Genomic DNA, 20,692 nt, shown 5'->3' with positions numbered 1-20,692 from the left:
ATCAGCGACTTATCGATTCTTTTGAAAATTCTTTTCGAAAATTTCTCTTTGTTTGTCCATTCCGTTTCGTGATAATTGATAAGGAAAAAAATGACAAAGGCGGTGAAAATACGGTTATCGGTATTCCAAAAAGTCATCGAACATCATATCGTGTTACAACGTTGACACTCGATGTACGCGAGTAACTAAGCCGTAGGTACACAACTAATATACGAACTGCGTGATCGATCATTTATATTTTTTTATTTATTATAAGTAGTACACATTTATTTCATTCAGTCATCTCGCGTTTCCATCCATAATCGCCATCTTCTTTTTACGAATTATTATTCTTTTTGGATATTCCCTTTGCTTCCATTTCTTACATCTTTTTCCATCTTTCATTTAATTTTTCATTATTTAATTATTATTATTATCATGATTATTATTTGTTTGTTTAGAGGACATATCGCGTAGTAACTCAATCGCATAACATTCGCATCCACCATTTCGCGATTTTAGGTACAGTACATGTTTGTATTTCTGTGTCTGCTTTTACTTTTTTTTTTCTCCTCGTTTATAAGCAGTCAATCGCAACGGTGAAAGAAAATATATAAAAATACGTATGCGAGGGTTGTTGGAGCGCATATGGCTGCGTTTGCTTCTCTCGATTCGTCTTTTTTTTTTCAAATTTTCCGGCAGTCATATAATATATAGCGGTGATAAACGCGTTGATTTAACATTTTTTACAGTCGTCGCTCTCGTCTTCATTCTCTATTTTTTTTTTCGCTCTGCTATCACTAGAGTATATACCTGTTGATTATTTTGTCATACGGTCATCTTCATATATCGTCGTCGCCGTCGTCGAACTTGTACATCATCTTTTCATCCTTGGAATTTTCATTTTATTCAGAATAAATGTAAGCTCGATATATATAATGATTTGTTCGCAGGAGCAGGGCGGGCGAGTTATTATTCAGAGTGTTCCGTGTATCAGTGTGTATATATATGTTTGTATGTGTATGTGTCAGCCACAAGTATAGAAAAGGCACTGAACGCGTTGGATGGGAGTAGTTCGGCCGTTCTGTGTTGATCAACAAACGGATCGTGTATTATAATATTTTTTTGTTTTCAGAACCGCAGTAACGATGTCGATTCATTTTCCGAGTGTTTCACCTTCAAATATTGTTATTGTACCCGCGAAATATAAATCATCAGTGTTACACAAAAATCTTCATTACAATAACAATAATCATAATTATCATCATTATGGGCAAAGGAGCGTCAATCGTGTTCTGAAAAGCCGCGTCGTAAAACAAATGAATTCGTATATTGTATATATTTATTTGCTGTCCTGCTTCTTTTTTTTTTCCTACCGGTGTATCGCTGTAGTTAAAAAAAATCATAAAGACCAACGAAATGTTTTTATGTCTAAACTCGTCTCGGTCGACGAAGCACCTCGACTATTTCCAAAAAATTCATTTTCCAACGCTTCGCAAAAGTCGAACTTTTCCGTTTCTTATTCCTGCACAGCTCTCCCTTTTCGCGCTGTTATTCCTATGAGAAACCCTCGGCTCGGCTCGGCTCGATCGGAGAGCCAGCGGACGGCGAGGTAAATAATGAGAGGTAAGAGAGGTTAGCGAGAGCGAGAGCAGAGAGACTGGGCACGCGTGCGGGATTGCGCAATAGCGGGCAAGTAAATTTAACGGCAAGACGATCGAAAACTCGCTGGTTCGTAATATCCATAATTCGAATGATTTCTCGGACTGATCGATCATTCGGTCAACTAGTTGAGCTTCTCCCTCTCTCGCTCTCATTTTTCCGTTCCTATACGAACGCAAAGCCCCTCTAGAAACATCCATATATTTACGACGATGCGTGCACACACACGGTGCACGGTAGATTCAAATACGCGATTAAGACTGGAGAAAAAATGATGGACGCGGTGATCTCCGCGCACGGGGGTACACGCGGCGTTGCGTGCATCCGTTTCGTTCGGTGACCGTCCGCCTGTTCGTTCTTTATATAGCATGTCATAGCATATCTCTCGTCGTCGGAATAATCGTTAAACCAATCAACAGTAATTAGTATTTAATTTTGAAATCTGTCGCTTTACATCGTAATAGTGGTTCTAATAATAGTAATGATGATAATAATAATAATTATTATGATTATAAACAGATTGTAGTACACCACATCGCGTATACGCACGATTCTGTATATTAGTTAAAAAATCAGACTTTCTAGGCCACCGGCCCGTTCGCGAAACCGCCCCCGCCGCCGTGAATAGAAACGTTACATTGTATTTTTGTTCGTCGAGGCTTGTTCCTTATTATATATTCGTTAAACATTTTTTGTTCTCAATTCTTTGCGAGCCTTCTGAAAGTCTAAATCAATGGATAAAAACTAATTCGTCACCTTGGATTTTTCCGAACGGTTGAATTAAAAGAAAAAAAATAAAAATAAAAACCAAAAACATTTCTCATTGTCAATTGATTAATCGAAGGAGAGAAAGCCGACGCAGTGCTTGACATTTTTTCGATGCAATCGCGAAAGAAAATAGACTTTATTTTCGGCCCTTTGTCTCAAGGGTACATCGAGCGCGCGTGCACATTTCCAACGGATGCGAAAGAAGGATAAACAACAAACTGAATAGCGCGCGGGAGAGCTATCTGCTTGGAGGAAGAGCTTTACACATGGCCGGCAGCACTTACCAATCCAGTAGCACTACATCATTATATTAAATGTGAAGAACCGGGCTAGCGGGCAGGCGGTAACGCGCATGCGCGTGTTGCATCATTTTAGTTTTTTGTGTGCTCTTAAACGAGGATGAGCCACACGCGCTGTACCGAACCTTAAACCTCCAATCTCGAACGTTGTCGTTGTAAACGTCATCGTCGTCGTCTCGTCGCCGTCGTCTCCGTCATCGTCGTCGTTGTCATTGTTTGTACATTCGCAACGATATTGTATAATATACGTACGAGAAAAAAAAATGAAAAAAAAAAAAAAAACAAATAAATGACGAGGCAGCATCGCTAACTTAAAATACCATTACATACTTCGATAATCATTTATAATTCAGGAGATTGGTTTGTTTATCTTCCCTCTCTTTTCTTTTTTTCGTCGTTTTCTTATTATTTTTTTTTTTTACTTTTTTGTAGTTTTTTTTTGTTTGTTCAGCATCCATTACCTCAATTCTGCACGCATATCAGTAACAAATATATCATATGCGCTCTTTACTATAATGTATAGATACATGTAATCGTATAACATCTAAAGCCAAGCTCCTGTAATATACATAACACTTGAGGCACTTGATTGTGTGCTCAAATACCATTTTTCGTTTTTTTTTATTTTATTTTTTTTTTTATTCTTTTATCCTTTTTTATTCCGCCGACGCGAGCGACTCGATCGTCTCTCGCTTTATCGGCCGTAGCATAAATCTAAATCGTCCCTCGCATCTCTCGTAACAATAGTATAAAAAAAGAGGATAATCGAGGCTGGGTGGAGGGGTGGGCTCGGGTTCGTGGAACAGGAGAACGGGTAAGATCAGTTGCCGTAATTAGATCTATCGGCTCGTCGTCGCGTCAATGATTTTTCAAAATTGTCTCGCACACCTGCTACAAACTTTTTTCATTTCATTACTTTTGCTCTGCTCTCAACCTTTCTCTCTCTCGCGTCGTATTGAACTTCTGGCACATTCGCGTAAAAATAATCATTAATTAATTAATTGAAAAAAAAAAAGAAAAAAAAGAGAGACAAAAAAAAACACAAAACAAATCTAAATTTTCGTGTGTTCGGTTGAATTCGAATGAATCACGCACTATTTCGTCGCGTCGGAACATTGACCAAGTGCTGCTGGGTTCGTTCGTTATGTTTCAACAATTTGGCACTGAGCTGAACATTTTCATTCCCGATTACGGTCCTGCGCAACGAGTGGAGGAAAAACACGGTGTTTTCGCGTGTCGCGGATACCGTGGGAAAGAGGCGGCGGTAAGGCCGGGGGTTGGGGAGGGGAGGGGAGGGGAGGGGGCGAGGGAGGCAGGGAGGGAGAAGGACGATCGGAAGTGAATTATCAACACCTTATTTAAAACATTTTTTTACAGACTAACAAACATGTACCTCGAAAATCACAGAACCAAAGCGATAATGATACTCTTTCTCGTTTTTTTTTGTTGTTGTTTCTTTTTTTTCATCTGCTACGCAACGATGGCGCGCAGTTGATATTCCGCTGAATCGATCGTAGGGCAATTAACTCGTCTCTAACCGGATAAACTGTTTTACAATCCATTGGTTCTCGATAATAATCGGGGATAACACATTCGTCGTAGGCGAGCTCACCACTGTACAACGTAAAGACTCGAATGATTTTTATCGTTTTGCTCCCTCTCTCTCTCTCTCTCTCTCGTAGGCGGTTGATCCGCTCGTCCGTGGGGCAACCGACGATTGCTCGGGAGGAGCACGAGCCAGCCAACCGGCTTAACGTTACGGACGATCCCGATCCATCGGCAAACTCGGGTCCCCCGGTGAGGTAGGAACCAAACGGAAAAACCCTCAGACATCGTGATCGAATGGGGAATAATATCTGTAATAAAAGGAGAGTGTTGTTGAGCTGGATTTCAGCGAGAGCCCGAGTCGAGCGAAGCAGCCTTACAGGCGGTGAGACTTACACACGCGCGGACATCGATCCTCCTAATCATTTCCATCCTTGTCCTCGGTTGTTTTGTGTTTTGTACAGTGCACCTCGCGGCTGTGCTGAGCTACTTGGGCGTAACTTGGCCTGCTAAGGTCCTGATGGAGACATGTAGATAGAAAAAGAGAAGGAAGAAAAAAGAGAGAGAGAGAGAGAGAGAGAGAGAGAGAGAGAGAGAGAGAGAGAGAGAGAGAGAGGGGTCACGTGAGTGTTGGCATTTTGTAGTCAAGCGTGATGAATTTGCTTTCGTTTTGACTTTTCTCTCTCGCTCCCGTGGCACACAACGATCTGCACGCTTCTACGAAGAGTTTAAAGTTTCGTAAAGCTATGAGACTCGATTTCTGAGAGTGCGGGGAAATAAAATGCCACCGGACTGTTAATGACGACACGAAAGAGGATGTTTTTCGGAGCGCGCGTACCGTGGAGGAGGAGGAGGAGGAGAGAAAAGAGTAAAACGAGCGATCTGAGGTAACGTAATTAAAAGTGCAAAAATCACTTACTAACGGAAGGGCCGGTGCGGTCGCGGTGGCAGCATTCGCTAATACGGCAGCGTGCGAGTGAGGTATCTGTTGTGGAGCAGCCGGAACATCACAATCGCACCTCGTTATCGGTTCGATACCCGCTGCTTCGAGCGTCTTGGTGGCCGTCGTTGCCGTTGCCGTCGTCGTCGCCTTCGTCGCTATCGTTGTTGTCGTCGCCGTCGTCTCTTCCACACCGTTCGCCATGCTCGAATCATCGCCGGTTTTAACGGATCTATCGGCGGTGTATTTTAGTAACAAACGAATCTCATCCTTTGACGATTGGTTCTTGTACTTGTGACGGTTGTTGTAGTTGTTGTGCTTGTGGTTGTTGTTATTGTTGTTGTTGTTGTTGTTGTTGTTGTTGTTGTTGTTGTTGTTGTTGTTGTTGCCGTACACGTTTAATCAAAGCCATTTTTTTCGACTATTTAACTTTCCCCGTAATATTTCGCCGGCGGAATCTCTTTGGCGAGAGCAGTGTGAAAGATGGACCAAGAAGAAACGAGAGAACGCGACGAGCCATGCAATAGAAAGATCACAAACACCAGCTAGAAAGACGAGATAGTACTGGGGGGGGGGGGGGGGGGGGGGAAGAAGAGAGAAAAACGATGGAAAAATTCAAATTAAAACAGAATGTTTTTAAACAGAACAGAAAACGCCGACACAGCCAGAAGTTTCTCGACCTTGGGATGAAAACGATACGGGTGGTCTAGCAAGGTTCCAAATATACGTTTAACCAACCAGCAACTATGTATTATTTACACATTATTTATTTTCTTTACTCTTATTGACAATATAGTAGATCCTCTATAGACATTACCAAAAATAATCAAACCATGCGCTTTTTTTTGCTCCTTTTTTCCTTTTTTTCTTCGTTACTTTTTTTTTTTTTAAACGTAATATTATTTATTATTATTTTTTTTTCTCGTTTTTATTATATCAACGTGTCGAAAATGAGAGAAAATAAAAGAGAAAGAGAAACAAAATGAAGAAAAAACGAAACGAAAAAATTACAGCTTATTCGTGTATTTTCGTATTCTTTAAAAACTAGAGAACTTTTTAATCAAAATGCCTTTAAAAGTAACTTGAAACCGAACAATCAGTGTAATAATATTATCAGTAATAATAATAATAATAATAATAATAATAATAATAATAATAGCTATAACGATAATGATAACGATTAAAAACCCTGAATATTATAGTAGTTCGTTTAGGTATATCGCTCCCTTTTCTTCCCTCCCTCCGACTCGCCCTGTACTTTAACGCTTTTAGCCCCTCGTTTACGGAAACACCGCATACATTCCCGGGCATTCGCTCTCATAAACCGACGATACTTTCGTTATCAGAGCTATTTTCGTCGTTTCATTGTTATTTCGTTCGTCAAAAAAGAGTTTGCCTCGGTCATTATTTTTTTTTTTTTTTTTTTATCACGCGAATCGCTCTCGAAAGTGACGACGCGCACATTACTCTTTACTGTTTTTCGTTCATAAAAAATATAAATAAGTCAATGGCAAATTGTATTTACAGATACAATTATAACCGCGGGTGTGTGCCCCCCGTGTTTCGGCGAGACACTCGAAAAACCCATTTCCGTTCTTCATCGAAAATCCCGCAAGAGATTAGGAAAAATAATAATAAAAAGTTAAGAAAAAAAGGAGCGAATCGAACTCAACGTGAAATGTAGTTAATGGAAAGAAATTGGAAACAAAAATAATCATCGTCGTGTGTCGTGGTTAAAACGTATGAAATTCGAATCACTGGTTTGCCATTTAAAATTCGCGACTTTTCATGAACATTTCGATCCGCATTTGTACCGGGGTACACCGAGGCGAATTCGATGAAGAAAGAATCAAGGTATGTGGCACTGATAACGAGATTTAATTTTTTTTCTTTTTCTTTTCCTTCGAAAACGCGCGAGCTCACTTTTTCTTCTTTTATGCAAAAGAGAAAGCCTATCGAGATATGTGTTTTACCGTGCATTATTCATTTCATCTATATTCGTTATTACACGGTAATTGCTTCTCACCAAGGCCCATTATACACTCCCGATCGAGATAAACGTACGTGTATGTATGATAAACGCGATTGGTGTCTGCGTCAACAGGTTGGGGATGGATCATAGACGTTTCGTAAGCAAAATTCCATCCACCGTTTAAATAATAGCATAGCAAAAGAAAATTGAGAGAAAACAAAAAAAAAATTGAAAAAAAAAAAAAAAGAACAAGAACGCAGCCAACATCGATAAAAGAGAGAAAGTAACCAAACTCAGCATGCCCTCACAGGCTTTACCCACTTTTGCCCCTTGTCCATTTTCTCAAATGTTCTTTCGTTTGATTGATCGAAACTTGATCGAATTAACGAAAACAAAGAAAATATTTTACTTGTATAGCCGTAGAAGAAAAAACAAAAACAAAAATATTTATATATGTATACTCTCTCTCTCTCTCTCTCCCTCTGTCTTGCTCTACCTTTCAACGCGCTCGTGTACGCATGTGTGTCGTGTATGTGTGTATGCGTGTCTGTGTGTGTTTGTGTCTGTGTGGTGATTCGGTATAGAAGAATAAAGCACACTCACTTATCGGGAGATGATGGGGGAGTGAGGGTGATGGTGCTGAGAGCGATGTCTGTAGAGTCTGTATTATTGTTGTTGTTGTTGGTGATGTTGCTGTTATTGTTGTTGTTGCTGCCGGCAGCTGGATTATTGGTGCTCGGAGTAAAAACAGAGGTATCGACGCTCGTATTACTAGCTACGACGGAAGTAGCGATTGCAATTGTTGGACCGAAACTGGAGGTGGGCGGCTGCTCCGTGGCATGTCCGATAACGCTAGCGGTGTTGCATACCGCTGCGTTCGTTCCTGGACTCGTGGATCTGCTGGTGTTGCTAGTTTGCTGCTGCGGCTGCTGTTGCTGCTGCGATGTAACGTGTCCGGAGGTTGAACCAACGATTCCTTGGTGCTGCTGATGTTGTTGCTGTTGATGATGGTGGTGGTGGTGGTGATGCTGCTGCTGCTGCTGCTGCTGCTGCTGTGACTGCGCTTGATGAGGCTCCTTGTCTTTGGCAACGGAGCCTTTCAATTTGGCCGTACCTTTAACCACGTCCGAGAGCCTATTTTGCGATTGCGGGCTATCGACATTGATCGTTTCAACATTAGGATTTTGCGACTTTGGTGCATCGCCGTCTAGGCCAGGAAGCGGAGGAAATGCCGATGCCTCCAAATCGAATTGAGCCACGCTTCGATTGTAGTGGGTATTACTGGCCGGGGCCGATGATTCTCTCATCGATGGCAACGTGTTACTACCGTTGTTTCCTTTTCCCGTTGGTTCTTGATCTTTGGTCCGGCGATGTATACGGTGGCGAGGGAATTGCTGCTGTTGCTGTTGCAATTGTTGGTGATGTTGCGGATGATGTTGCTGCTGATGCTGGTGCGACAACGACGGCAACGACTGCGGCTGCTGCTGCTGCTGTTGCTGCTGGGCATGCGGATGCGGATGAGAATGCGAATGCTGCACCGTTGTTTCGAGGGTTTGAGCATCGTTTGTCTCCTTTGCCGAACCTTTAGTTACGTTGTGACTCGTTACAAATTGAGTTTCACTTGCTACCGGAACCACGTGGGAGGAATGGAACTTTGTGCCGGTCTGATAGGAAGAAGTAGACTTGGCCGTTGGTAAACCCTGGCTTAATTGTGAAGGTGGCTGGAGCGGCGGAGCTGGCGGTGGTGGAGGTGGTGCTGCTGCTGTCGATGTCGCCGCCGTAGCTACCGCTGTTGCGGCTACCGCTGGTGGCAATACGCCAGAACCGAGCAACGGCCCTCCTCCACCACTGTTTTTTGGTGTGTGACCTATACGACCACCACCCATTTGTACCATACCACCGCCGCCTCCACCCCCACCGCTGTCGATAGAACCACCACCTCTTTCGGGCCCGTTCCTGTGTTTATTTCTGCAACATCATTACCATCGGTACATTATTTTCACGCACCTCTTTACGAGATTATTCTTATTATCGTAGAGGAAAATTAAAAGATGGCATTCTACTCGGTCGTCGAGGGCGTACCTGTTTCTCGGCTGGAACCCTCTGTTGTGTGGTTTGAAATTGTTGTGCGGCGTTATACCGTTCATCGTAAAGACACCAGCCATGTCGAAATAGGCGGGACTCGCCGGCGGCCACGGCATTATTCCCGCTGGATAAAACGGTTGATGCTGCGGACAGGGACGACAAATGATATATAAATAACGTTGATATTAGTGGAGAAAGGAGTCGGGAGGCTGGATATGCTAGATGGACGATGACGGATGACGGCAAGACTCACGTATAGATGAACTTGATTGGCATATGGCGGCATTGTAGTTTGCGGCATCGTGGTACCGTTCGTGTAGAGGAAGCGTTGCTGACTCGGTGGATAACCACCGCTCGGATCGTAAACAGGCGGAGGCGGCGTAGTCCGGTAGCCATTTTTTATACCTCCGACCCCTGGTACGGGGGTGGGCGGTATCGGTAGCCTGTTCATTGGTTTAGCTTTGATGCGCGCCATTATTGGTTTTCCCTGAAATTCTCTAACTTCTTCCCGTAGAAACCTGTAGGCCTTCTGAGCGTCTTCGTCCGATTCAAAGGTTACATACCAAGAGCTGTTGTGGGCAAATTCGCAGGATATAAGTCTCGGACATCCTTCACCCGAGAATAAGTTCTGAAATGTCAGAGAAAGAGAGAGAGAGAGAAAGAAGGCGCGGAGGAAAAGGAGGAGCGAGAGAGAGAGAGAGAGAGGAAAAGAGAGAACGCGAGGCGACGTATTAGACAGAGCACGATATTTTTTTTTTTTTTTTTTTTTCATCAACTTTCATATCTTTAAAGACATACCTTGACGTCCTCGATCGGCGTACTATCTGGAATTTCCCGTAATATAACTATACATCGTTTGTGATTCGGTCTGACTTTTTGGCCCTCTTCGTCAACCTGTACGTTGGGCGATTCGCGCAGCACCTCCGTTATTAATTTTATGTCCTTGGTCAATTTTTTAACTTGATTAAAGTTTGCTACTGTCCAAATTGGTACATATTGGTCGTTATCCATTTGTGATAATAAATATGTATCATTGGCCAAGTTTTCTCTGTAAATCATTAGACGCAAGAGAGCACGGAATGTAATAACATGTCAGGCATATAGATATAGAGGGCAAGTAGGTATTGCGAGAATGAAATTGCAAAACAGTCTATGCTTACCTGGAAAAGTAATACTCGAGTTGAGAAGAGAGCATCTGTTTGAGCTGTTCCAAGGGTATACCCGACAACGAGAGGTCACCCATGGAGTTTTGTTGGAGCTGAATCTCATTGATGCCGGTTATGTCGACTGGTGCATAGCCGACCGGGAGAGCACCTCCTATTCCCATGGAATGCTGCTGGTGCTGATGCTGATGCGGGGATTGCTGCTGCTGCTGCTGCTGCTGGGTATTTGTTTCAAGGGCTCCCATCGCTGTGTCCAGCATTATTTCGTTACCACTAGGAGCGCCGTTCATGACTCCGTAGTCTAAACCGGAGGCGCTTCCCCCAACGACCGCGCCTCCGACCTGACCCAAGGTTCCTTCAGGGTTGGCTGGGTAAACCACCCCTTGTGGGAGGTTCCCAATGTCCCCATTCATGTACACGTACCCTGAAATTTTTTCAATTTTCTTTAAGCCTTCCCGAGCGATCACCGACGCTTGCCCAATTCTATTTATTTATCTCAATTTCATGATATTCATGATCAACGAAGGAGGAGCAGCGGCCAGTGGAACCCTGTGTTGCTCTGTCGCATGACAGCAGCGAGGGCTTACAAATATTACTGGATCATTCGTTGCTCGCCAGGAGGAGGCGATAAAAGCTTTGTTCCAATGTGGCACTGGGCCTAACCTTGGAATGAATGAGCACGGATAACCTATTGTCGCTATGAACAGACTAGATATCTCTCAAGGTATAGAGAATAAAACAGGGAGGAAAGGAACGACGAAAGGCAAGGGGTACTTGGTTGAAAAGAGGATACTGCCGCTGCCTTTGCGTCAGAGCAAGCTGATTAGCCTTACGTACCTTGCGCGCATTCTCTAACATAAGCAGGTTGCATCATAATCAAACGGCGGTTGTCGAGAGGAAAAAACGAGAAAAGCCACTGCTCGACTCGTAGGCACGAGCGAAGAGTCAAGAAGCATGACAAATTTTGACCAGACGATCCAACAAATACGGCTGTCTGTTGTCTCGAAGGAAGCTCGCGATTAGATCATCATCTATTCGAAATAACGTCTTGGCGAGTGCACCAGGGTAAAGTAAAATCATTTTTTTTACCAAGAACGCGGGACCATCTGGTAGGTACGCGCCACTAATGATGCGATGAGATAAAACAATAAAAATGCGAATCGAGTTGAGAGAAGAGAGAAAAACGTCTTAACGTTGAAGTCGCGATTCAAGACGAAGGCGGGGGAGGAGGGATTGGCACATGCTAAAATACGATACGGGGGCTGGCTCTCTCTCCCTCTCTCTCTCTCTTTCTCTTTCTCTCTTTCTCTTTCGGGACTCGTGCGGCGCGGGGCGTAAGAAACGAGAGCAGAAGGGAAAAAAAAGAAAAGTCGGATTTATCACGCCGTATAAACGGGCGTTAATCGCTATTTTTTTTTCTCTCTTCCTTCGTGCGATTGTTGGTTACGAGAAGGCGGCGGCAGCGGTGGCAGCAGCGGTGGTGGCGATCCGAGAGTCCGAACGGTCGGCAAATGTCGTATCAATCGTATTGTGCTCGCGAGATATGCAATATGGTTCGTTGATGCGAACACTGGCCAAATATAGAGCGGAGGATGGTTGACCGGGCCGTTAGCAAAAAATGAACCACGCACGCAGTGCAAGGTGACAACCACTCCGGAAGTAAACTCGTGCGTATCCTGTTCCGTTACCGAGTTGACCATTCATTTTTTTCCCGACACCTCTACGAATTATTACATGTGCTCTTTCGCCCCCCCCTCCCTTCCTCACCGCCCCTTTGCCGCCGTTGCGCCTCAAACACCACAACCCCCTTCCGCGCCCCTGCGACCCGCCGACGCCATTATTATTTTATTATTTATTTATCAATTTTTCTTATTTTTCTCTAGTCTTGTCACCCGCACTACCGCACAATATATCGTTGTTCCTGTTCTCACGTTCACCAGGGCTTCGTTTACTGCCTCATTTTCTGCGTGTGGGGGATTGCGTACACCGTCGTCACACTCACACCCGCGCGCCCGCTCCCTCTATCTATTCTATTCGATACATCTTTATCGCTCTCGCTCATTCTTTCTTGCTCCCTCGATCACCCGCCCTCCCGCCCTCGACACCCGTCGTTACGCACACACAAGTACACTCATTTACACGCGTAACTAATCTCGCCTCACTGCTCACCCGTGTGTTTCGTCAACGGCAAAATTCTTGTTAATATCTCCACGATTATCGTTGTTCATCGAGTCGTACGTAGCGGTCGGACAGTCACAATGAAATCATAAGGTGGGGGGGGGGGGGGGGAGAAAGAGAAAAAAAAGAAAAACAGGCAGAAAACAGACCCACGGTCTAAACTTTGACGCGAACGCGCGAACAATCGTATAATATTTCGAAGAGATTCTTATAAATTCTCAATATTTCACGATTCGTCCAATTGTTTTTTTATTTTCCGTCAACGTGAAAATTCTTACCGAGAAGAAGAGAATCAACTCAACACAATTTCTCAAGGAAACTACAAAATGGCCGACACAGAAAGGCACATGCCCGTGGCTCCAATGTATTGTCGAAAGAGGGGCAGGGAATTTTACGTTTTTTTTCTTCTAGTTTGTACAGAATGGTTAAGTTCGATGTGTGTGCGAGTATTTGCGTGTATAACCGCGTCACGGTAAGAGAAAGAGAGGAGAAAGAGAGAGAGAGAGGGGTTACCAGAAAGAGCGCCATCAAACGGTACAAGAAACCAAACACACACGCACGCACGCACACGGCCGTGACGATCATGTTCACGCGCGCGTAATTTGAATCAGAGGTACAAAATTCGATGTTAAATCCGTTACGAGTGTACGCACGTTTGTCGTGCCATGTGGGTACTACGACGAGACACGGTTGCTCCTTACGCGATCATTATTTTACACAGTCGCTAATTCATTCGCATCGACACCTTCGAATAAAACGGCACAATTCTTACTCATTGAACTTATTTGGTTTATTGCCGTTTCGTTCGCTGCTGTTCCTCAATTATATACTTCAAACGTTTGCCTCATTATCTGCCGTTGCTTATTCATATCTTTATATGTATCTTATCAAGAAAGCTGTCTTCTTCACGATACGCGCAATGTCGACGAACGTGTGATCAGCGGCCTCTTTGGACTAGAAAGTGTAAGAATCGTCGAGAATGATCGATCGCCTTTTTTCCAATAAATCAAACGAAATAAATAAAAAAAACAACGATGCTCAATAAATCATGATGACGATGACAACAAGAGAGTTGAGTGAGGATTTTGGGAAACGCGCGCACGGTATAGGGTTAAGCGTAAATAATTGGACAACGAATCCTTCGGGCAAGTAAATTATTCGCCGTTTATTTATCTAGAGCAGGAGCGACATTTATCGAAATTTATTATATTGAAAAAATTCCAAGCGAGTATTCGACGAAAAAACAAAATGAATAAAACAAGGATTGTGTGTGTTGGATTAATTCTGGTTTCTTATGCGCCGGGAAAATGGATCTTTCCGTATGGCATTGATAACACCAAAAACGCGTTTTTTTCTCTCGCACGCTTCGTTACCTCTGAATATTTTGTTCCATTTTTTTTCGGCCTCTCCTCTTTGATTCTCTTCCCCTCTGCGCTGCTGATACAAATAATACGATGCGTCGATCAAAAGGCACGGAAAATTTATGCGCGAGAGGTTCCAAGTGGCTCAAGCGAAAGCTCGCTGACGCTGTTCCCGGCCGTCGTCTCATCATTAATATTGTTTTTTTTCTCTCCTTCTTCTCATCTGTTTTGTCGTTGCTGTTGTTATTGATGCTGATTGTTGCTCAACCGCCGCTGCTGCTGCTGCTGCTGCTGCTGCCACCATCGTTTCTTGCGTACGTCTACCGTAAGAATGTTGAAAGAGCGAGAGAGATAAAGTTTGGAACGGTTGGATAAATCAAAGAAGCCAATTGGTAGCCTAAGCTAACGCGTTCATTCGACTTCTCTGAAAACGTCTATAGCGCCTAGATACATGCTATCTAACACGAATTGATTGATCCATCCGCAGCAACCTGTATCTCCTTTATAAATATATATTCGTGTATATATATTTCTCTCGTTCGCGCAACGTCTTCGTATAATAGACGAGTATCTCGAACAACGCTGTCACCGTTCGTGAGCGTTATGATCTTAAACGTGACAAATTTTTCTGGCGGTCATTTAACACAACGCTGTGAAATGTTGCTCTCTAATCTCGTCCACCATACTTTTTCTTTTTTTTTCTCAATTTCCTCCTCTCTGTCTTTCGTGTATTCCTCCGATAACAATAATTAACGAATACCTCTGCGTAGAGTATGTCGTATCACGTTTCATATACATACGTATATATATTCAACTCTATTTCTTATTTTCTTCTTCTCAAAATGTTTGTTACTTTTTCCTTCCTCTTAGTTGTTATTCGGTTTCTTCTTTATTTCGTTAATGGATCGTTATGATTTTTTTAAATTTTTTTTCTTTTTTTTTTTTTTTTTTTATTGAAATATATATGCGTAGTATATAATAGAGGTTATCCCATAAAGTTTCAACGCGGAGTTGCTGTAGTAGTAGTAATAGTTGTAGCAGTAGTGGTAGAAGTGATCGATACGGATAATTTAAAACGACGAGGCGTGGGCGAAGGTGGAGCGGTAGTTGTTGCTGTTCTTGTTCTTGTTGTTTTTTTAGGTAGCGGCGGCATGGATGGTTTTTTTAGTTGATTAAAAACCATGAACCTTGAGCTGGTCAGGTTTTGCCAGACCCGATTTAGTCAACCACTGGCATATATTTTCGCGCTGGTCCCCCTGCAGCTGAAGCACCTCCCCGTACTCCGGGTGCTCAATTACAGTCCCATTGCAGGCAAACTCCTGCAAATATCCATTTTTCTGATTTATTTCATCTCGTTGTTACTAACAGTCCAAGAGGAAGTACGGCTTCTATTTTCTCAAAGAAATATAGTTACTCGTTGTCTCAAAAGAAATAAACTTTTCTCTAATAAAAATCCAGTAATTTTTTGATAAAGTTACACAAATGACGCGTCGAAGATGCCTCTCTTATGACTATCTCGCAAGTAAGCCAAGGTCAAATCTAAATTTAGATCAATCAGAAGAATGTCTCATATTGTTTTGTTGTTTTATATTCGTCACGAGTCTCATTATAAGACTTGAGAAAATTCTGTACGCGCGATGTTCTCGTATTAGTTCAGATTTTCCATTGTGGAAATTTGGAATTCGCGATTTTGGGACCCCAACTGTTTTTGAGCATTCAAACAAAAAAAATAAAAGCGTGAAAGACTAAGCGGACGTTCGACAGAGCACGATTCGCGCTTCTAAATTTAGAAATGATTGGCGGCAAATCGAGCGAGCGTGTACGCACGATAAAAAATGCCAACAGGGAGGAGAGCATGGATGGGGTGGGGGAGGAGAGAAATGGTTACCTTTTTACATGCCCGTACGATTTTCTTCAAGTCATATTCCGCAGATAATCCTTGCACCGTAGTTAAGGTCTTGCGACCATTCCGCTGCTGGATCCTTATATGCACGAGACCGTCTTGGACGTCATCATCTGAACCCTTGATTGCATCTGCAAAGGGGTCTGAAACGACGAAAGGCAGTGACGCGAGCGTAAATCAGTCGAGGGATAATAATCGAGTTTCTTTTTCAACCGACAATCTATTCCGGAGTTTATGCGCGGAGGATGACATTAAAAAAAATGTCAATACATGAAAAATAATCAGCCAACGTACAAAAAGAAACAATGGTAGTGCTGCTGTTTCGTTTTCCCCGCAGTAAACGACTCTAGAACGGTGTATCGAAAACAACGGGGAGCAGCGCTACAACAATGACGAGGACGAGAGGATTCGAGATTATAACAAAGAGAACGAGAAGCATGAAATTAGGAAATAATAGAATAAAGTTGAAATATAGCTAGTTGAGAAAATAATGACGCCATAGCGTAAGGTATTGCCGCCATTTTGTCGAAAGAACAATCTTGGCGTGTTGCGGAGGTGGCGGGGTAACAGCCAAGGCGCAATACGTATTCGTTCGGGCACAATCACAAAATATATGGATATTTACCGAATGTGTTAAGATTCTGGATGGACATACGACAAACAAAATATATCCCTCGGAGATATACAACTGCAAATTGCAAAGTTCGAACGAGTCAAGTTTCGGATGATCCGGGATAACACAAGCACTACGCGAGAATACCGCTCAACTTGAAAAAATGTTGGACGCAGGCAGAGCGAACTTTGGTAGGCGGAAGTAAAAGTTGCATTTGTCACGGGTCGTCTATAGCGATGGGTGGGGTTCCGAGCTGTGGCGCTGTTCGCAAACTCATCCTATCGTGGTCGTCGCTACGTGCGCTGCATGCTGCATGCCGTGTTGTTCCTCGCGCATGTGTACACGCAGCAGCGAACTAGCATTTTATCGGCTGCTCAGCCGACAAACAAAATTCCTACTTAATTTTATCTATTTTTCTTTGCTCGATCTATACTGCAAGTTGTATTCCGTCATCCAATGAGAAAACTTGCTTTCCTTTATAAGGAGCTTCCATGTATATCTTCATTTTCATTCGAAGATTATCGCTGTCGTACGGAACCAACACGGAACCCGTCACCCGTCGACCCGTCGCGTGTCAATTACTCGGGTTCGAGTTCGTTGAGCAAGAATAGCGCGGATAGCGCGTTTGAGGACAACTAATACTTATCAACGTATCGCTAATAGTGTTTCGCAGCCTCCAAAGTGCTTCTCCTTGTTGTAATTTAAACATCGGTACTTGTGTTTGTTTGTGTTTTGTTCAATTGAAAAGGCTCGGCAGTGGTGGAACTGAGATATGGCGAGTCCTCGAACACGTCGAGTACTGGGCGAGCTTAAACCGCGGGACGAGAACAACGTAAGGAGATTTAATAATTGCTTCATTGGAGCTGTTTTTCAGTGTCGTTCAATTATCATGGGGATTTAGCATAATTTTAACTGGAGCCCTCGCTAAATATGATCTTCATCATTTTTATTTGTCCCATGTCGTAGAAATGCTTCGAGTGTGGTGCTCACAATCCTCAATGGGTATCGGTAACGTATGGCATATGGATATGTCTCGAGTGTTCCGGGAAGCACAGAGGTCTCGGTGTACATTTGTCGTTCGTCCGTTCGGTATCGATGGATAAGTGGAAAGACCTCGAACTCGAAAAGATGAAAGTCGGCGGTAATGGAAATGCCAGAAAGTTTTTCGACTCCCAGCCGGATTGGGACGAGACTCAGCCCATATCGCAGAGATACAACACCAAAGCGGCTGCTCTTTACAGGCACAAGGTAACATATAATTCGTATTTTCACAAACATCAAGGTGCAACGAGAATTGAATCCCTATTAACTGTATGACAGATAGCTACCCTAGCCAAAGGGGAATCTTGGAAGCCAGAAGATTGTCCCACTGACAGCTTTTCGAGTAGTCGCTCTTACACAGAGGACAGAGGATTTACCGATTATGGAAATTCTTATCAGGCTAATGACGGTGCTACCAGCCCCTCCTCATATGGGAATAACGATCCGTCGGCTTACAAAAGTCAGACAGAAGCATTTTTTGCTAGAAAACAAAATGAAAATGCCAGTAGGCCTGAGTAAGTTGTTCGCAGCTCCAAGAATCGAGTCTCTTTCTCTTTTTGTCCTTCATCTCACATTTTCATTTTCAGAAATGTTCCTCCCAACCAGGGTGGAAGGTACGGCGGTTTTGGATACCAAATGGATGCAACCCAGATGCCAAAGAGTTCGTCTCAGGAATTCTTTGACTCTGCGGTGTCTTCCTTGGCGAGTGTAAGATACTTTTTCTATCCCTCTGGGCATCACTGGATTTATTCTTCTTGTATCACAGTTTATTGATTCATTTCTAGGGATGGTCAATTTTTTCATCATCAGCATCCAAGATTGCCAGTAAAGCAACAGAAAATGCTATAAAAATGGGTGGAATAGCTTCGCAAAAGGTACAAAGTCGCGTGTACAAAACCATGCTTCAGTAAGAGTCACCCAAATTCTTCCTTTTAATTGATTTTCTTCTTATCGTCTTTGTATTAGTGCCATCCAATACCAAACTTTATCTTATTCTTCCTCCCGCTGATTCAAAAATTTATTTTCATTTGTTTTTTGTTGTATTAATTTATGATCAATTTTTATTAGGTTCGAGACGGCACCCTTTTAGAAGATGTTGGCGCCCACGTAAATACCTTAGCATCCAAGGTAGTCACCTTCCCAAATAGAGATTTATATTGACAATATAAAAAAAAGATCTTTCGTCGATTTATCCAACAGAATACAGTGCATCGCCCTCAATGACTTGCGCTCACATCCTCAGCAGCTTGCTGTTGATTTACATATTTCTTTACGAAAAACGCTTATCGAGTGCTTGGTTTTTTCGCTTGATTCTCTTCCATCGATCCACTTCCCCTTTAACAGTTGTCTTCACTTCCCTTTACGCAAGAGTTCCTCGTTAAATGAGAAAACAAATCGCGTTTTAGGTTGGTGATCTAGGCCGACGAGGGTGGGGCGACATAGCAGGTACGAATACTTCGACTCACAGTCACAGCCAGTACGACATCAACGAGCAATATCAGAATTCGTCCTCCAATGCCTATCAGAATAATAGTTGGCAAAATTCTTACTCCAACGAAAAGTCGTCGCTAGTCACAACGACGACAACTACGACCAACACCAATTCCGGTTCTGGTTCCCGGTGAGTTTAAGATCGAACTACTTTACTTTTATAGCACCCTTGCTTTGTTGAACGTATGAAAGAATAAATAAAATTTTCCAGGAACGTCGGTGGTGCGGATAGAACAAGCTCGAGTCGCAATTCTTCGACACATGATTGGGATTGGGGAAACAATTCCAAGTCTGATAGCAACAGTGCGCCAGCTCTATCGAGCGAGAGTAAAACCGCCGCCGCTGGAGTTAAACGGAGCAAAGACAAGAGCAAAACGGCTCGCAAAGAGGATACCGGCTCTCTCATCGATTTCGAAGTTAAAAATGAAGCAGCTACGACCTGGAATTCGAAACTGGAGGACGATGCGTGGGAGATATTGAAGAATTAACGTTCATTCGGACTGCGTCGAGCCAAGCATCTCGCAACGCTGTGTTGCGTCAAACACAGACACAGAACACACTCACACATAAATATTTGTGCTTGCAATACGAAAGTTGATGAGAGAAAAACCATTCTCCCGTCATCACCCGATATTCCGGATTTTCTTAAGCTTTTATCGTTGCGATACCGAATGCTAGTATTAAGTAAGAAATAAAATTGTGTCGCATCTTTGCATGTAAACATAACCCGGGACGTTTTTCAACGCACATTTTATTTTACCGCGCCCGAAATTTATCTTGTGAGATGTATACATAGAACATTTTTCAAGAGCAGGACAAATATCTTTCGTTCCTTGCGCGCAAAACCCTAAATGCAAACTCAACGGAATTGGACACGTGTACAGATTCATCTTATTATCCCATGGTTAGATTCATTTAGAGCTACCACGATGTCAAACGTGTGTCGGCTGTATGAACGGAGATCTTTTATTGTTAAGTGACGAATAGATTCAATTTAAAAAATTTAAAATCCTTGTTATGTAATAAAATGATTATTATATTGAACGGTTAATTTGATCTGATTCTTAGAGAAATTGTAAAATACGTCGTTGTTCTTGGAGCTTCTCTGTGCGTGTGCACATGTGGGCAGAAAGAACGAAAGAGGGAAAGGACCGAAAAAAAAAATGTTACGCCTATAACTAGAGATGGGCTTCGCGTCAGTAGAGCCTCGGGAGCCGAACGAATTCGTCGTTTTGATTTTTTAAAATAATTCGAATCGACTGCCAGTCGTTTAAAAGTTGCTACTGAAAAAATTAAATCAAGAAAAGTTCATTTTTTCCATTCCAACCATGCATTTACGTGGAGAACATTTCATTCGTTCCAACATACAACTCAAAATTCTAAGACAAATGGAATGAGAAAAAATTGAGAATTCGCAACTCTACTCATCTCTAAGAACACAGAATTGTATTGCCTGCTTAAGGCTGTAAACATGTATTACCTGCAATGACATATCTACCTTTGTGGATTAAAAAAATGGATCATTATCTGTATTAATTCAATCACACGACTACAGTCCGCCTCCTATTCTTCAAACACGAAAATGTTTGGGGCGAGTAATAATTTAACGATATAACAATCAACACTCGAAGGAAATCTCAACGAAACTGTCGAGCCTGCCAACATGCTATGCTCCCTTTGAATGCATCTGCA

At 42.8% G+C, this 20,692-nt stretch overlaps 3 protein-coding genes across 10 annotated transcripts; 1 reads left to right on the top strand and 2 right to left on the bottom strand.

Annotated features, from left to right (window-relative positions):
- Positions 1-221: 221 nt before the first annotated feature.
- Positions 222-13,131, bottom strand: Larp4B (La-related protein 4B). 7 transcript variants are annotated; one of them, XM_043430432.1, is made up of 10 exons: positions 12,306-12,473; positions 11,251-11,536; positions 10,411-10,837; positions 10,049-10,298; positions 9,504-9,878; positions 9,248-9,393; positions 7,769-9,133; positions 5,173-5,425; positions 4,650-4,770; positions 222-4,564 (listed from the first exon to the last, which is right to left on the bottom strand). In XM_043430432.1, exons 2-9 carry the CDS (start codon positions 11,285-11,287, stop codon positions 4,672-4,674), a joined length of 2,952 nt encoding a protein of 983 aa, XP_043286367.1. In that variant the 5' UTR covers positions 11,288-11,536; positions 12,306-12,473; the 3' UTR covers positions 222-4,564; positions 4,650-4,671. The 7 variants fall into 7 exon arrangements, 6 of the variants coding, with proteins under 6 accessions (XP_043286367.1, XP_043286368.1, XP_043286370.1 ...); XM_043430433.1 differs by having other exon boundaries at positions 12,320-12,473; XM_043430435.1 differs by lacking the exons at positions 11,251-11,536; positions 12,306-12,473 and adding an exon at positions 12,870-13,131.
- A 600-nt stretch (positions 13,132-13,731) lies between these two features.
- On the bottom strand, positions 13,732-16,707 carry eIF1 (eukaryotic translation initiation factor eIF1). The gene is made up of 3 exons (XM_043430462.1): positions 16,481-16,707; positions 15,841-15,998; positions 13,732-15,271 (listed from the first exon to the last, which is right to left on the bottom strand). The coding sequence occupies exons 1-3, from the start codon at positions 16,506-16,508 to the stop codon at positions 15,125-15,127; spliced, it is 333 nt and encodes a 110-aa protein (XP_043286397.1). The 5' UTR covers positions 16,509-16,707; the 3' UTR covers positions 13,732-15,124.
- A 266-nt stretch (positions 16,708-16,973) lies between these two features.
- ArfGAP1 (ADP-ribosylation factor GTPase-activating protein 1) lies at positions 16,974-20,526 on the top strand. 2 transcript variants are annotated; one of them, XM_043430449.1, is made up of 8 exons: positions 16,975-17,300; positions 17,435-17,716; positions 17,789-18,024; positions 18,097-18,217; positions 18,295-18,384; positions 18,578-18,637; positions 18,916-19,130; positions 19,212-20,526. In XM_043430449.1, exons 1-8 carry the CDS (start codon positions 17,241-17,243, stop codon positions 19,486-19,488), a joined length of 1,341 nt encoding a protein of 446 aa, XP_043286384.1. In that variant the 5' UTR covers positions 16,975-17,240; the 3' UTR covers positions 19,489-20,526. The 2 variants fall into 2 exon arrangements, with proteins under 2 accessions (XP_043286385.1, XP_043286384.1); XM_043430450.1 differs by lacking the exon at positions 18,578-18,637 and having other exon boundaries at positions 16,974-17,300.
- Positions 20,527-20,692: the final 166 nt, after the last annotated feature.

Source organism: Venturia canescens, chromosome 10 (assembly GCF_019457755.1).
Source record: "Venturia canescens isolate UGA chromosome 10, ASM1945775v1, whole genome shotgun sequence".
Taxonomy (NCBI): Eukaryota; Metazoa; Arthropoda; class Insecta; order Hymenoptera; family Ichneumonidae; genus Venturia; species Venturia canescens.
Note: the sequence above shows the minus strand (reverse complement) of the source record. Positions and strands in the feature narration are given on the sequence as shown.